An 18,907-nucleotide genomic window follows, 5' to 3' on the forward strand; every position below is an offset into this window, starting at 1 on the left:
TTCTTACAGATTCTTAGTACGATTCAGTGTTATCTGTTGGAGGACTGAGCAAACTATGAAGTATATATTGTGTTTGTATGTATTTATGTGCATGTATATATATGTGTGTGTGTATATATGTATATATGTGTAGATATGTGTATATGTATATATGTGTGTGTATATATATTCAGGTCATAGCTGTTAAAATCAGAGTCCAGATATTGGCATTAGTGTCTGGAAGAAAAACATTTTAGGGATTTTATCAGTTGAAGGTCAAACAGTAGAAATCCAAGCCTGTGGTCAATGTTAGTAAGTTTTCACAGGCAGCTTAAAACATAGCAATGCCAACATAATTTTATATATATATAAACTTTTCAATGTTAGTAAGTTTTCACAGGCAGCTTAAAACATAGCAATGACAACACAATTTTATATATATATAAACTTTTCCATATATAGTGTGTATATATATATAATTGTATATGTACATATAGCATATATGTATACATATAGAAAATTAAAGTGTATGTCTATACAGGTATATACATACATTAATTAGCAAACTATATTTTTCATTTTAGAAACCATTTCAGTCACTGCCTCTCAAGCAAAGTAGAAATGTTGGTATTTACAGACATCCCTAGTGTCCTTAAAATCATATTTGATATGCTCTTACCTTCTTCCTTTCTTCAGAATTCTAACCCTGTCTTGTAAGTTGTAGGACATAGCACTTTCTGAATATTAAGGACTGCAAACTGCTTAGGTGGCCTAAAGGAAACTAATAAGTGAATGAAGTTAGCCAAATAACAGATTTTGCTGAAGGTGCCTGTGAGATCTGTTACAGACATTGACCACATGCTTGGATTTCTACTGTTTGACCTTAAGTTGATAAAAACCCCTGGTTTTCTTCCAGACACTGATGCCAACAACAGGACTCTGATTTTTATTTTATTTTATTTTGAGACGGAGTTTCACTCTTGTTGACCAGGCTGGAGTGCAATGGCACGATCCTGGCTCACTGTAACCTCCACCTCCCAGGTTTAAGTGATTCTCCTGCCTCAGCCTCCCGAGTAGCTGGGATTACAGGCATGCGCCACCACGCCCGGCTAATTTTGTATATTTAGCAGACACCAGGTTTCTCCATGTTGGTCAGGCAGGTCTTGAACTCCAGTCCTCAGGTGATCCACCCACCTCAGCCTCCCAAAGTGCTGGGATTACAGGCATGAGCCGACATGTCTGGCCAGGACTCTGATTTTTAACACCTGTGGCCTTGAAACAGTAATTGTGTGCCATCACCTTAAAATCTTTCAACTTCAGAAGAATAGCAATACTTTGACCTGTAAAATATCCTGTAAGCAAGAATTCTGGCCCAACCCAACTCCTACATTAGATATGACAAAATTAAATGCAAAAAAACTAATAGTGTCAGAGCCAGAGTTTGAACCTAGCATAATATTCCTACTACACTGCTAACTCGTGTGTGTGTATGTGTGTGTGTGTGTGTGTGTGTGTGTGTGTGTATACACAAACTAAGATTAGCCATGTTCGTTTCAGGAAAAATGATCAAACATTAATTGCCTTTTGACAACAGTTCTTTAATGAGTTAAAATTCTTATTAATTCACCAATGATAAAAATTAGTTCAGAAAACATAGCAGTGACAACATAATATTTTTAAAATCTCAGCAGGGCGTAGTGGTTCACGCCTGTAATCCCAGCACTTTGGGAGGCTGAGGCGGGTGGATCACGAGGTCAGGAGATGGAGACTATCCTGGCTAACACAGTGAAACCCCTTCTCTACTAAAATCTACTAAAAATACAAAAAACTAGCCTAGCATGGTGGCGGGCGCCTGTAGTCCCAGCTACTGGGGAGGCCAAGGCAGGAGAATGGCGTGAACCCGGGAGGCGGAGCTTGCAGTGAGCCGAGATCGCGTCACTGCACTCTTGCCTGGGAGACAGAGCGGACTCCGTCTTAAGAAACACACAAACAAACAAACCAAAAATCTCAGCTTTGGTGAGATTAAGCCAGCCTGGATGAATTATACTAACCGTCATGCCAACGACCATGCTAGGCACATAATTTCTACTATCTGCTATAAATCACCTATTTGATTTTAACTCTCAGTTGAATTTCTTGATTCAAAGCCCTCTCCTATGGCCTTGCAGTGAAATAAAAAATAATGATTACTACTTCTGTTCTTCAGAGGGGTTAATTGGCTTGTAGTTCAGTATAAGCTCTTCACAAAAATGTTGAGGACTCCCAGAAATGAGTAGATGTTCATTCTGGTGGTATGGTTCATTATCTAACATATTATTTAAGAGCAAAAACAATATAATAATAAATTTAACATATCACATTTTTATTTATGCCACAGAGTGTTTAAACAGCTTGATTAATTTTTATCACTTTGGATATAATATGTTTTATATTTTCTTTATAACCTCATATTTTTATAGTATTTTTGCCAATCTTTTTAAAAATATTTAATTTTGTAGTATTACAACTAATTTCACTTATTTTTACTTTCGATGTGCCTACTAGAAAATTTAAATTACATGTATTTGTAGCTTATATTCATATTGGACAGTGATTGCTTATATGTATATTGCTTGTGTCTTATGTCCAGTCAAAAGGAAGTCAAGGCCGGGCGCGGTGGCTCACGCCTGTAATCCCAGCACTTTGGGAGGCCGAGGCGGGCGGATCACGAGGTCAGGAGATCGAGACCATCCTGGCTAACACGGTGAAACCCCGTCTCTACTAAAAATACAAAAAATTAGCCGGGCGTGATAGCGGGCGCCTGTAGTCCCAGCTACTCGGGAGGCTGAGGCAGGAGAATGGCGTGAACCCGGGAGGCGGAGCTTGCAGTGAGCCGAGATCGCGCCACTGTACTCCAGCCTGGGCGACAGAGCGAGACTCCGTCTCAAAAAAAAAAAAAAAAAAAAAAAAAAAGGAAGTCAAGAAGGTTGACAATCTGAAATTAAATTGAGTTTTCGAGTTACCAAAATACAGTGGTTAAATTTAACTTTTCTCAAATAACTGTTTCTAAAAGTTATCTAAATAACATTCATAGTTAACTGTTTTCCTTATTTTACTCAGTGTTTACTCAGCATGATAACAGCTCTTGAGCATGAGTCAGTCATTGTTTTTTTCCTGTTGATCTGGCACTTTGTGTCACCAATAGAAATAAAAGCAAAGGCAGTGGGGTTGGCTAGAGAAAGGGGAATTTTTGATCCAGAGCAGCACACCAGGGTTCCTGTATTCAGTTTTACCTAAAGTCATTCTCCAACTTCTGTGAGACGATTTACTGCTGAAGTCTATTTGTCTTCCTGCTGCTATCTCTGAACAAGCCCAAACCTTCCATGTGGTTAATAAACTTCTTATCTTTTGAATACTGAAAATAAAATAAACTTAATCCTCAGGGTGGTTCAGTCAGCCGACCAGAAACCTTTTAGATGCCTCTTAGAGATACGGGAAAACTAGGTTTTCTGCCCTGTGTGATTATCAATCTTTCCATTGCATGCATGTATGTGGAAGGGCGTTAAAGGTGCTTCTCAGTGATAAATGTCAGCGAAATCGCAAAGTGAATATTAATTTCAGTATTGTCAATGTCAGATGTGTACCTGAGTTCATTGTTACTGGAATTTTTATTGTTGCTGCTATTGGGAAAGATATTTTATCTTGGGCTCATTTTTTCAAGTATGGAGAAAGAGTGAGAAAAATTCCTCAATGTACATATACATTGCTCAGAAATAAAGTACCGTAGCACAGTCTGGTCTGTTAATTAGGGAAATTATTTTGAGTCCCTAAAAAAAGATCAAGGTGTAAGTTTGGAGGAGTTAAGCTAGGTGGGAAACAGAGCAAACAGATGATCACGAGATCTGGAGACTAGCTGGTCTTCCTGAAAAGCAGCTGACTATCAATCAATAGAAAAAGCAGGAAATTGAAGAAGAAATAAAGAAGAAAATAGTTTGTGATGTGCCCATTAATAGAAGTAGGGTGTGAAATTATCTAACTGGGAGCTTATAAATTAAAAGAAGAGAAGATAGGGGAAGATGTTAGTTTATGAGTGTTCATACAGGAATGAATAACCAGCTGGACATCTCTGTATACAGTGAACTGCCTCAAAGCCAGTGTGGTGGCAAACCTGTGAACTCACTCACCCACACGTCTCCACCTACACACATGCCCAGTTTAATCTATTCCAGTGTTTCCTTTCTCAGTGAACAACACCAGAATCACCTAGCTATGCAAATCTGTATTGCAGGAGTCATTCCTGATGCTTCCATCAACTTCACTCTCTTACCACCAATCCAAGTCCTGTTGATTTTACCTTCCCTATAGCTCTTAAATCCCTGCCCTTCTCTTCATCTCCATGGCCAGCCATTATTCTAATTCAAGCTGTTTTCCTCTCTCTTCTGGACTGTGGAATATTCTACCAATTGGTATCTAAACACTCATCTGTGCCCCCTTCAATTCACTCTGTCTGTGTACAGTAGTCAAAGTGAAAAATGCCTAAAATGGGAATTTCTTTCTGATTTTTAGAATAAAAGATCCACATCCTCCCAAGGCTTTTAAGGCCTGGCATGGACCTGCCCCCGAGAATTTTTCTCACCTCATTTGGACTCTTCTCCTCCCTGCACCTAGGGTCCTGCCATATTAGACTGTGAGTTCTATGGAAGTGTTCACTCTTTCCCCTCAAATCCCCGCAGTGCCTGGAACACTGTAAAAATAGTTAACATTCATTGAGCATTTCCTTTGTGCCAGATATAATTCATATATTATTTATTATTAATCTTCACAACAAACTTATCTGGTAAGCACTGCCCATTTTTTTTTAAATAAGGAAATTTAAACACAAAGACATTAAATAGCTTGATCCTAGCCACATAGCTTGAGTGAGTCTTCTGGATTTGAACCCTAAATCTCTGATTCTGGAGGGTATACCCTTTACTGCTGGTCTCTGTTACCCAAGATGTAATAGATGGGATTTGCTGGCATCTTGTGCATCAAAGCATCCCGGAACTCTGACTTCCGTGAAACCTACGTGTTAGGAGAATAGAGTGCTAAATTTCTTCTTTAATTTATATTCCCTCCCAAAAGAGCCAGTTTACTCAAGGCAGTTCCTTATCTTTTAAAGCCTTGAAATAGATAAACAATAAATTGATTCCCCGAAGAGATGGTATCTTATAAGGTAGGATCTTTTTTTCATTATGTAGAAAAATCTGCTCACTTGACTGTCTGAAAAAAGATTACTTGCTTCCTTTTCCTCTAATAAATGACAGCAGGGCTTTTTTATAAAAGCAATCTATACCTGTCATTTATTGCTCTATTAAAACTACAAACATCAGATATTGATTGTTCCCATACTGACCATAATACAAGCCAATTTTGAGAAAGGTTGCTGGGTTTAGTCACATTATCACCATGGGAAACACTCTGAGTTGCGCATAAGCTGAAGACACCTGCCTCTGGTGCATATCTATTTATAGAGAACTGAGATTTTTGCATGCAGAAATACAATCTTGAGATATATACAGGCTCAAATCAATGTGGAGTAAGCAAGAAGCCAGTAAATGCCCTTTCTGAAGGTTTCTGCTTGGGAGTCTTCTAAAGAATTAAACATCAATTTGTGGTTTGTAGAGTATGGAGATATAACAACAAATGAAACTCTATGTGGATTATTTATGAGGAGGTTAAAAGGCTCCATTTATATCGGTGATGTCACACGTCTGGATCATCCTGGCTTTTCTATCAGGGACTCTGTTGGCCAGGTTTGGTGGTGGTGGTTTTTTGTTGTTGTTGTTTTTGTTGTTGTTTGTTTTTTTTTTTTTTTTAGATGGAGTCTTGTTCTGTTGCCCAGGCTGGAGTGTGCAATGGCACAATCTTGGCTCACTGCAACCTTCGCCTCCTGGGCTCAAGCGATTCTCCTGCCTCAGCCTCCCAAGTAGCTGAGATTACAGGCACGTGCCACTGCACCCAGCTAATTTTTGTATTTTTAGTAGAGACGGGGTTTCACCCTGTTGCCCAGGCTAGTCTTGAATTCCTGACCTCAGGTGATCCACTCACCTTGGCCTCCCAAAGTGCTGGGATTACAGGTGTGAGCCACCACGCCCGGCCCAGGTTTGGTTTTTAAGCATAATCTTGGTCAGAACTCGGGCCACATCCTTTTAGGCATCTATGGAATGCTATGTTTTCCATCTCCCCTTTGCATACATCATCTCTTCATGTTCTTCTAACAATACTGACAGTTAAGAAGATTAAATACTTCTTCCTCCAATTGTCTAATGAGTTAACCAATATTTTAAAAAGCTTCAGGGTCTTGATTTCAGGTAACAATATTAACTAACATATTATATTGAACACTTGCTTTTTCATATAATCTCATATAATCCTTATGCTAGCTCTGCGATACAGAAATAATACCTGAGAAAATGATGCTCTGAGTATTTAATACTTGGCCCAAGGATACACTAATATCAAGTAGGAGAAGGGGTTTTTTGACTCAGGAATCAAAACTAAGATGTTTCAATCCTATCTGAAGTGTTTTTTTAAAAAGCACTAGTTATCTTAGAGATAGTTTCTGACTTTTCTATGTGATTTTGTCAAAAGGCCTTGACAATTCATTTGAAAATTAGAGTTCTGTGAATACTTGTACCTAAACTGAATTTTCTGAGACAAGCATCTTGAAAAAAATGGATGATTTTTAAACTTTCTTTGAGTCTCATGAAAGAGACTACATTTTTCTGAGATTGGCAAAACATTATTTGATTTGTTGATGGTGGTTATTAGGAAAACAACTTAATGGTAATTCCATGCTTTGGGGAAAAATGTGGTTTCCTCAATACGAGATGAAATGTGCGATCATTAATTTAGTTCATCTTGGAATTATTCTCATTGTTTTTACTTGAAAACCTCATATCTGAAGCCTTCCACGAGGTACAGGGTCGTTTTTGTCTCCATTTCCCAACTTGTAAGTTCTGTTCTGGAAAGGCTCATGTCAAGTATGTTACCCATTCAACCCATTCATCCTGATGTGTCCTGTCTCATCGGATTCATCCTTCATTCATCCATCTATGCAATTCTTAATTGTTCTTCAAGAAATGTTCTTAACTAAGCCCCCCGTTATCATCCCAGATTCCTATGTATCTCATCAATAGATCTATTTCTGGAATTCCTATATGTTTGGTTGTCCAGATAATTTTTAGCCTTGATTATATATGATATATTGTTCATTTCTAGGTGTTTTCTGTGCATTTTGTCCTTCCTAAGTTCCTTGAAAATTTCTAATAAAAGTTCATAGTTCTAGAGAAAGCACTGTATGCTGAACACATAGAAATTATTATTAGACTTTAAAATCACCTGGTACTTTTATCTAAACATTTCAATCACAATGGGGAGTAATGAGACCCAGGCTACTGTGGAATTATTTTTAAGTCAGTATGATTAGGCGTATATGACATCAAGCTGTCAGTAATGTGTACATGTAACATTTAATATGTAAACTTAAGCACATTTGGGTGAAACTTTAAGTTTTTATCTTCCGTTTGGTGTGTGTAGGTAGTTTTTGTAGATCACAAAAACAGTTGCATTTGACATTACTTAGAAATCAGCACTTGAAACAATTTGAGACTTCCACCATGCAGTCCAGAATCTTCGTTGTTCACTACACTTTGCATTACTAAGCATTGCTTATGTTTTCCAAAGTAAAATTCAAAAAGCCCTACATTAAAAACATATTCTACATACTTCACAAGGTTATTACTACTTGGTTGTGTTAGTGAAAAATCTGAGCTGTCTTCCTGAAAGACCTTATCTGGAGGTCAATTCTTGTAATCCCTTTATTATCCAACTGTTTCCAGTTCTAGGTTGAATCACAAGAAATCTGCTTTGAAGATTATTTTCTTCACAGGGAGTCACTGAAGTTTTTTTCTATTAAGCTGCCAAAAATATTCATTAATATCTAAGCATATACATATGTGTGTACAAAGGTAATATATAAATTACATCCATCATCTATATCACACATTATATATGTGTGTGCTTATCCATATCTGCATCCGTTCTATATATATTTATACACACATACGTAATGGCGCAGTTTAGAATATTGTGTGTTAGCAGATAGAAAATATTAAAACTAAAAGTAAAATGAACAGGTAATAACTGCTTCCTCCAACCAAATGTTGCCAGACTCCTGTGGTTTTGTAATAGAAATCTACCCTATAGTTTGTGCTTCTTCCTAGCCAAATTACTGTCGTATCTCCTAACTATGTACAGTTCAGTCAAGGAGAGGTTTCATTATGTTAATAATGACATTGCCTGCAGGCTTTTTGATGTTGCATTCCCCATACAGAATAGAAACGGATTTCATAGAAATATCATTAAAGCTGTTAACTACAGGAGAAAAAAAATCAAAGAGGCAATCAAAGCATACACTTTATTATCAATAAATGTAAGTAGTTTCAGAAATGGCTTGCATTTGAAACACATTCACTAAGCAGATCATCAGCAATGGAAGCTGCTGCTTAAAGGGAGAGAGCTTTGTGGTCTAATTCCATTTGGATCACTACAGATGATTACTTAGGTCCTTTGCTATTCATTTTTAAACATAGGCTCAAGAATCATTTTTAAATTAGCAAACTAATAAAGGGATAGAATCAGCCACAGAATTCTGACCTGAATTGAGGCTATGTGAATTATAGGTCATTACTGCAATGACAACACGTGACAGTTTTTCTTCAAATCCACTTTTATTTTAGTTTTTTTTTTTTTTTAACAGTGGCTGTTAAACTGATGATTTTGGAACAGTAAAACTCATTGTACTACACAGTCATTTAAAAAAGACTTTAAATATTCAAATGTTCAACTACATATTCCCTGACACTAACATTTATCTTCATTTTGGACTTCCAGCTGAGAAACATCAGTATAATGGCTCGGAGACATCAGCCTCGTTCAGTATTAGGAAGATAGTGGCATGCCTTGATCCTTCTAAAGCTTTTTCTTTGAAAACCTCATATTCAGATTCTTTTTTGAAAAGGATTAATTAAGTTCCCAAGATTTTTAAAGAAACATATATGAAAAATCATAATTTAGGTTTTAGTCTGATTATTGCAAATATCAAATTTCTTACAGTAAAGGGAAGACAGGAAGGCAGATGTTTAGATAGTTGAATGAAAACAGAGTAAGAGAAAGAAAAGATAAAAAGTGTATTAATTCATATATGCTATGTGTTATCAGGAGCCCCAACATCCTATAAAACCTAAAATATTTGGTGAATTAAAGCAGATGAATTCAAATGTCTTTGAAATACCGATGATTTGGAAAATAAAATAGAAGTCTATTTCACAAACACATTTTAGCTTTGAAACAGTAGCATTTGATTAAAAGTTGAAGATAGCTCTTTAAAGTGAAATTATGTTTTCCCGTTATAAAGTAATTAACAATCACTACGAATGATTTGATGATAAAGAATCACTGATTTTCACAACCAAAAGAAACCAGAGATAGCTAATCCATTGGCAGCTAAAATTTGGGGGATAGAAATGGTAGAAGCTCAGATACAATGATAGAAGCTAAGAACCCTACTCCTCAAAAAATATACATATTACAACTTCTAATGTGCAGATAATTTCAGGGGCTTGTTCATGGAATCTTTGATGCTAATGACAGTTTCCTATCATAGGTAGAGTAGGGATAAAAAACCACACATCCTGTCATCTATAATTAATCAATTATAAATCATTAAACTGAGCAGCTCTCTCTCTCTCTCTCTCTCTCTCTCACACACACACACACATACAGACACACACACGCACACCCTGTCTTCAATATGATTATATGTAATCAATCATGCTTTATTAAAGATTCGGCTAACTTTTATATGCCGTTTATTGGGGTTAATATCCAATAAGCTCTCATTATAAAGTGCTCTGTTATACTATAAATTTTTATATATAGTCAGAAATTACTGTTCCCAGTGCAAATAGTGACATGTAATACATCTCATTTACTCCAACATAAGTACTTAATTTGTTCTGAGATACAGGTGTTATAATGAATTTCCACTGTAATGAAATATTGAAATTTAAAAAAGGTAGTTGGATAGGCTGACATTGATTGATGAGTTACTTGCATAGATTATGCATCTATTCTGAAATCTTTCCATTCTTTGAAGAAATAGGTAACTTGGATGGAGATGGGGAGAAATTAGAAGCAGTTTGCCACAAAATTATTGTCCAGCTGAGGGGATCAGTGAGGAATATTAAAGACATCTTCGAAATGATGAGCAGTTAAGCCCATTAAGTTCCTTGACTGACATACTAAAATGTAATGAAATGGAAGGCTGAAGCTGTTAACGGTATTGATTTCACATCTAATTCCCATTGTTAAAAATTTTTTTTCTTTTTCTTTTTTTTTTTTTGAGATGGAGTCTAGCTTTGTCACCCAGGCTGGAGTGCAGTGGCACAATCTTGCCTCAATATAACCTCTGCCTCTGGGGTTCAAGGGATCAGGGATCAAGGGATTATCCTGCCTTTGCCTCCTGAGTAGCTGGGATTACAGGTGCCCACCACCACGCCTGGCTAATTTTTGTATTCTTAGTAGAGATGGAGTATCATCTTGTTGGCCAGGCTGGTCTTGAACTCCAGGCCTCAAATGATCCTCCCACCTCGGCCTCCCAAAGTGCTGGGATTACAGGCATAAGCCACTGCATCCAGCCTCATTGTTGAACATTTTTGAGTCTCCCTTTATTTCATTTTCTCTTGCAGCTCATGTGCATGTAATGTATCACATATGTAAAAGTATATAAATTATACTAAAATATACTTTATGGATATGGAGCTGAATAAATGTATAAGTATATATATGTACATGCATACCTATACATATCTTCATAATTAACATAAATAATATATTCTTCATTTATATGTAAGACCATATATATATATATATGACCTATAAATCAAAGGGAAAATATTAGGGAAATAATGAATTTGAATTTCTGGCATTTTTGTGAAGATGAGTAAGCATTTAATAGCTCAAGTGAAACACAGAGCCTCGACACTAGCCAGGAATGCAGTAAACACATATCTAACAAGCAAGCACTATTTTGGTCTATTTCAGAGCGCTGATATTTTATATATGAAATATATGTATATTTTGATATTCATATTTATTCAAATCATACAATTATGAAATTTTTATTTTAACATATGAGAATAATTTGAAAATCAGATCATAAAATAAATTTTAAAACAAAAGAGTTGAAGTAGAAAACAATTTAGTACCAAAGGGCAGTCATTTCTCAGGAAACAAAAAGGCAGTTGGAAACTTTACACCAACAAATCGAATGTTCTCATTTGGCTGGCAATTGATGAAAACGCATCCTGTTATTGTGAATACTTAAAGTAAATGATCCAGAAGAGTGCAGTTGATGCCCAGGGTATTGGGATTGGCAGTACCAGTGTAAACTGAGTGCAAATTATGGTACTTACTGCCTGATATTTCCCCGCCAATAATAATTAAGCTACGTAGATATAAAGAAATTATCAGAGGGGGAAAAGTGCCCACAGGCTCACATGCACACCAAACACATAGACACATGTACTGATTTTAGTTCATACCAGATGTGTGAAGAAAACACTCTTTTCTGATCCCTTTTAGTAACAATGATGAATCAACAAAATCAAATGGGTTAGACTACATAATGTGCCTTAGGCCTGTGATTTATGGTAACATTTGTAACTGTATATAAAATCACTCATTTGACTGACATTTAATGAGTCCCTTCTATGTAGCAACATTGTGCATATCCTTGTGGAAAAGACAGTTGCTGCAATTACTTGCACAACTCAATGGAATGTGTACTGGCCGTTCTCCTGGGACAAAGAACCAGGACACTGAGCAGCCCTGGCTAGGCTTAGCAGGAGAGGAGTGTGGCCTCATGTTTGTTCTTATGGGGATACTGCTTTGAGCTGCAGATATTCCTATAGTCTATTTTCCCCCATGATGCCTGACGGAAGTGTGTGTGTGGTTGTCATATCTGTTTCCCAGAAGTTTCCAAGCCTCAATGATTCTCAGAGTCATGGTCAGGTAAGGCTGTGCATGACCTCCCGCTCCAGACCATACACAGCCCCTACATTGCTAAGTAGCTCTCTCAGATTGCTCTTCCATATTCTCATAGGTTTCACTCTGGATGAACAGTTCATTTGCAGCTTCTCTTCCATGCCACACTTGGAACCTCAGAAAACTCTGAGTGATATGGGCACACCTCACACTCCTTCCTTCTCAGCAAATTTGCCACCTACTGTGCATGTGGTGGATCAGATAAGGTGCATTTTCTTCTCCTTTGCCCCTTGAAACTTGGAGTCCATTTGAATTGTGTCACATCACCCCATTGTGCTCTAGTGGGAGAGATGAGCAGAAATTTCCCACACACTGCCTCCCTTTCCCTTCCCCCAGATACCCACTCATCTCCCAGTCCTCCTGGAGTGGTTCTGCTTGGGAAACTAGGGCTCAGCTCTCACCTGCTTTGAATGTATTACAAGTCACAGGACGAGTGATGCCCTTGGAGTTGGGTCATTTTAAAATCCAAATCTCTCCTCCCAGATTGAGCCATGTTCACAACAAAGAACACCCTTCCCATGTGGCCACAAGAGAGCAAGAAGGAACACATTCAATGAGTACTTTACGTATCAACTGGGCCACATGTTTATGCACTGTCTGCACCATATCACAATTCTGGATCCCTCACATACAGCATATATCTTAACAGGTCATTCAGTCTCAATGTTCTCGTTCCTTTCTCTGCCTCCTGTAGAGGAATAATAGGTTCAGAATCAGAAATGTCCCCTCTTGAAATATGTGCGTTGTCTTTGTGAATATATCAATAATAATACAAGCATACAAATTATTTATGTTTTTTTCTTTAAAATACAGTACTGTGACCATCCACTTGAACAATATTAGTGGACACATTTTTGGTTGGCTTTGTTTCATTTTTTTCCCATTAAGGAAATGTCTGCTTTGTTATAACACAATACTAATGCATCACTGTATACTTTAAGACTCCTCGTTGTTCAACTTTGTCTCTTAAAGTCTCCTTTTTGGAACATAGAGCTTTTTCATAGAAAAAGTATTTCTTCCTGGAAGAATATTGAAGTGGAGACACTCATAAAGTGTCTGTGAAAATACAACTCTCTAGGAGTAAGGGTTTTCTGTGAAATAACACATCAAAGAGGAATGAGGAGAGCAAGACAAAACCCAGTAGAGATGGATTGGAATGGAATGCATTACTTTGGAGTCATGAAACATATGTACTGTCTGTGTATATGTATATAAACATTTGTGTAAATATATGTGTGTGCGTATGTATGCATGCACACGTTTCTTAGCTCTGTTCACCTAAAAGACCTAGAAGCAAATGCACTCAAGTAGCAACTTATACACCTAGGATTCAAATATTTGTCTTTATACCATTCCCCACTAAAAGAACCAGAAAACCTTGAAGGAATGTCTTTTTCTAGAGCTGAGGCAAGATCAAGATGAGCCTGGAACATATTATGCCAAAAAGAAAAGAGGTACTCCAATAAATAATGGGGCGTGTCACAGGGACAGAGAAAAACGATTAAAAAGAGCTTCCCTAGTTGAATCTGGGTAAATTTGAACACCAGTATAATTAAGGACAATAATGAATTATAGATTATAAAAAGGAATCCATGTGCCCATTGAAATAAAAGATTCACAAAAGAGAAAAATATGGACTTTTGCTTACAGTCAAATGCTAAGTGTCAAGAAGTAAATGTAGAGAAAGGAATGCTGGAATAGGAAAAAAAATCATTATTTTGTAACCACCATGCTAGAAATGGACTCCATCAAGAACCATTAGTAGATGCTAAATCTATGGGAAATGTTGATAACAAGCATATTTATATGGTCCTAACGTTATCTCCCCATGGGTTGCTTATTAGTTGTAAGTGGTAGAGTAGAGGGCTGGGAAAGCGTAGGGGACCTTCAAATTCTGCTTGGCCAAGTACTCAGTTCTGGAATCATAAATGAGGCCAGAGAGAGAGCTTGTGCCTCTGGATGTGATGCCCTGAGAACAGACCATTTACATTTCATTTGTCTGAATGCATAACCTAAGTCTAACATGAGACAGAGACACATTCAAAATGATGAACATTTTATTTATAAAAAGGGGCTAGATTCTTTAAAAATATCAGTTGCCTGAAAGTCAATGTATTTAGTACTATTCCAACTCACAGCAGCCTGGAAAGACATGGCAACAAAACCTGACCCTAAACTGGATCCTAAATTGGTGAGGGGAGTGCTACACAAATGACATTATTGGTCAGTTGCCAAAATGCAGATGAAGATTAGATAAAAGTATTGTGTTAATATTAAATTCACTGAAGTTGAGAACTATACTATTCATATATACATTTATTTTTAAGAAATATGTACTGAAGTATTTAGGATTAAGGAGAAATGATTTGGATAGCTTATTCTGATGATATATAGATTCTCTTGTGTGTGTGTGTGTGTGTGTATGTAATTATATAGAAAGGAATGTTTTGGTATATATATTTCAAAGTGTTGACAATAGGTAAGTCTGGATAAAGGAAACATGGCTGTTCTATGCACTATCCTCATTCTTAAAATTTCCTTTGGTTTTAAATTATTTAATACCTTTTTAATGGCAAGAAGGAAAAAAACACAGTAATTTGTTAAGATAAAAAAATACAATGTTAAGAACAAGGAATCTCAAGGTTCCAGGACTGATGGGAAATATGTGAAGGTGACATTAATACATGTTCTGCCATGAATAGAAATACTTTTCCAAATGAATGTATGAGCAGTGATACCATAAGGGGCCTGGGTTCCATGGAATAAATCTTGAAAAATGATGCAGAGTTATACTGTTAGGTTCCACGCTGATCTAAGAAGTGTATCAACAGATTCATGCCAGTCAGTTTTTCCTATGCTATTTTTGCTATGGAAGTTCAAACTCTCAGAACTGTATTACAGGCCTACAATGTATATCTGTCCAAAGCTAGGTGTTATCCAAGCCTGGGGAAAATACACAGACAACATTATTAAGTAAGGCTGTAGTTAAACCTGGAATGGTGGTATCATTTATTGATTTTAGGTAACCATAGTGTGGCCATTGCATTTACCATTTACAAGCTATATACAGGTCCATATGCAGGAATACAAAATTATGAAAAAATACAAAATTTGCAAAGAATCAAAATGGAAGCTTTTTCTTAACACATTCTGTATCTGAACCTGACCTGACCTCATGCTAGGCTATTCATAGTCTCTAATGAGCCCATTTGGCATGAATATCATATGCTTTACTGCAAATATATAGTTACATTTGATTAACAGGGTGCTACTACAGACCCCATTAGGGAAAAAAGAAAAAAAAAACCCTGCACAGATACTATGTTACTTTTCTAAAATCTAAAAGTTTCAAAATCTTAAGATACCTGGGCTGGGTGTGGTGTCTCACACCTGTAATCCCAGCACTTTGGGATACCAAGGCAGGAGGATCGCTTGCCAGGAGTTCAAGACTGTCCTGGGCAACATAGTGAGACCCAGTATCTACAAAAAATAAAAATAAAAAAATAGCTGGTCATGATGGTGCATGCTTGTAGTCCTACCTATTCAGGAAGCTGAGACAGGAGGATTGCTTGACCCCAGGAGTTCAAGGTTGCAGTGAGATGTGATCATGCCACTGCACTCCAGCCTGAGAAACAGAGCAAGACTCTGTTTCTGGAAAAAAAAAAAAAAAAGTGTTTTAGGTAAACGATTGTGGATCTGTGCTGTCTAATTTCATTAGCAGACAAGTTATTTATCCTTCTTAAGTAACAATAATAAGAGAAAATGTAATACTAAAAAGTGGGATTGAAAATGGAACACTAAAATTCATTTAATGAACCCAGAATCAGGCAAGATTTTAAAACTCTGACTTAAAGAAAGACAATGTGGTAAATTATCCATAGCTGTGCGACCTATTTTAATTATAAGTAGAACCATAATATACAAGTACTCCAAATGTACTTTCTCTTTTCCTTCTGCAGTTATTAGCCATGTGCAGGCAAAGACATAGTGGCATAGTGGCAAATTTTTCAGACTAAGAATTTAGATTCACAATCCCACTCTTTGCTGCCATTATCTTAGTCACTTGTACTCCTTTACCAGTTTCTCTAAATGTAAAATAAAATAGGCAATTTTGGTTAATGTAAGCTTTCTTATGAATTTTAAAATGAAGCGATTCTAAAGTTTCCAGAGTTTATATTTTTATATTCTTATTCTATATTATTCTAAAATACATACTCCTAGAATTTTATTGAACTGTAAAAATGTAATTTTGTTTGTTTTGAGAAAGAAAACCCACTTATCCTAATCACTTTTCTTTCTTTATTTTTTTTTTATACAGTGCAAGTTCCAGGGCCAGTAGAAAACCTGCAAGCTGTATCTACCTCACCTACCTCAATTCTTATTACCTGGGAACCCCCTGCCTATGCAAACGGTCCAGTCCAAGGTTACAGATTGTTCTGCACTGAGGTGTCCACAGGAAAAGAACAGGTAGGTGAAGGAATGGACCACACTGCTTCCATCTGTTGGATGTTTCCATCCATTGGATAGCTCTAGGGCTGGAGAAATAGGAAAAGACCCGCAAGCTCTTGATACAGCCCAGCGTTAACACATTCATTGAAAAGCTGATTAGTTTTAAAGCACTTGTTATTGGAAACTTTACACAATTTAATGAAATTCTGGTGGTAAGAGGTAAATGGGCAATAAAGTGAAGTCAATAGAAAGGATACCAATTTTTTGTTTGAGTCTGCAGTGGCCTGGCATGTGTGGGCAACCAGATTTGTATTAACTCACCTGGTCGTGGAAGGCATTTGAATTTTTATTCCTTAGACTAAGGGGTGATTGCCCTCCTAGTCAATGGCGTTTGCCAAACTGCTTTTTTCATTCTAATACATTTATATCTAACTCCCTTCCATCATCAGGATGTGTCCTATCATTTTTTAATGTTTTCAGAAGAACTTACTCTGAGAAGCCTAGTCTCCTTCTCCTTACATTTTGCTCCTACCCAATGGTTAGCATAGACACCTGAAAAGAAGCAAATTAATTGTTCAGGTAAACTAAAAGTAAAAAGGTCTTTAGGGAGACACATGAAACTGAAAAATTCTATTTGGTGATACATGCACACACATATGTTAAAATAGAATTTCTGAGTTTCATATATATGTGTATATATAATATGTATACCTATATAATACATGTATAATACATATATACATGTATGTATTATACATGTATAATACATATATAAGCATAATACATATACATGTATACATATACATATATAATACATATATACATATACATATATGTGTATATATACATATATGTGTTATACATATACATATATACCACATATATGTATTATAGCACATATATACATATATGTATTGTAACACATATATGTATATATGTATATATACATATGTGTATATGTATGTGTAATATATAGTATATATAATATATAATGTATATGTATTACATATACATGTTTGTATTATAATACATATCTATGTATATACATGTATTATATATAATACATATCTATGTATATATACATGTATGTATTATATATAATACATATCTATGTATATATACATGTATGTATTATATATAATACATATCTATGTATATATACATGTATGTATTATATATAATACATATCTATGTATAAATACATGTATGTATTATATATAATACATAGCTATGTATATATACATGTATGTATTATATATAATACATATCTATGTATAAATACATGTATGTATTATATATAATACATAGCTATGTATATATACATGTATGTATTATATATAATACATATCTATACATCTATATGTATATAATACATATCTATGTATAATATATAATACATATATGTATTGTAATACATATATGTATACATATATAATACATGTATCCATATATATAATGCATATATATGTATGACTGTTGAGGTATTTACTTCCAGATTCTCAACTTCATGTAGGAAAATATATACAGACATGTATATATTCAATAGTTAAATCAAAAATTGGCCTCAGGATATGGGAGTTCTTATTATTTGTTGTGAAGCTTGTCAAGCATAGAAAGGCCTTCCTGCTTTCACATAAACTGCATGATCAGAATTTCTACTTAAAAATAAGAAATATTTTATATCAAAAACAGCTCAAGCCCAGTCCCAAATTATATTATAAGATAAGCATTACAAGAGCTCCTCCTATGTAATCATGGATTGTATTTTTTTCTTGCTATCTTCAAGCTATTTTTTGCTCTTGTTTTTTCAACTTTCTGTTTTATCTGCCTTTCTATATATTTTAGCTCTTCAATGCATTTTGCCAACCAATTTAAATAAATTCAAAACCAGCATCATCCAACATAGATGTGAGTGTGAAGATCTGATTCCTCAGTGACCTTCACCTCCAGTATCTCATTTACTGCAGCCATGAGAGGTTCAAATAATTTCAACCAATCTAACAGCATTTTGGGAGATAAAAATTGTGGCAAAGTGTCTGACAGTTTCAAGAGCTGTGGGTATATTTCAGCAAGAGAAGCACAAAATCTATTATTTCTTGGTGAATTATTCCATTTTGGGTACAGGAGAAAATCTCTGTTCCCATGGTGTTATAAGCTGCCTTCTGCCTGTGAGGGTTTAGGTGTGGGTAGAATAACCCAAACCATTCAGTATATTGAGTAGTGTTAAACAAATTGGAACTTAATGACTGTAAAAATAGCATGTGCTGTTTTAACAAGGAGTCTACAGATTAGTTGGTTTTTAGTGGGGGAGTCTGTGTCACAAGGTAGGTTTTATAGCTCATTAGAAGGC

The 18,907-nt window shown here is 35.9% G+C and overlaps 1 protein-coding gene across 5 annotated transcripts in view; it reads left to right on the plus strand.

Moving 5' to 3' along the window:
• Window positions 1–18,907, plus strand: part of DCC (DCC netrin 1 receptor) — a 1,195,251-nt gene that overhangs the window by 847,305 nt on the left and 329,039 nt on the right. For all 5 annotated transcript variants that reach the window (XM_034943737.3, XM_003827228.5, XM_034943736.3 and 2 more), the window contains one exon: window positions 16,427–16,575. In XM_034943737.3, the coding sequence (XP_034799628.2) occupies window positions 16,427–16,575 (149 nt within the window). The remainder of the gene's footprint in view (window positions 1–16,426; window positions 16,576–18,907) is intronic.

Source organism: Pan paniscus, chromosome 17, assembly GCF_029289425.2.
Source record: "Pan paniscus chromosome 17, NHGRI_mPanPan1-v2.0_pri, whole genome shotgun sequence".
NCBI classification, from domain to species: Eukaryota; Metazoa; Chordata; class Mammalia; order Primates; family Hominidae; genus Pan; species Pan paniscus.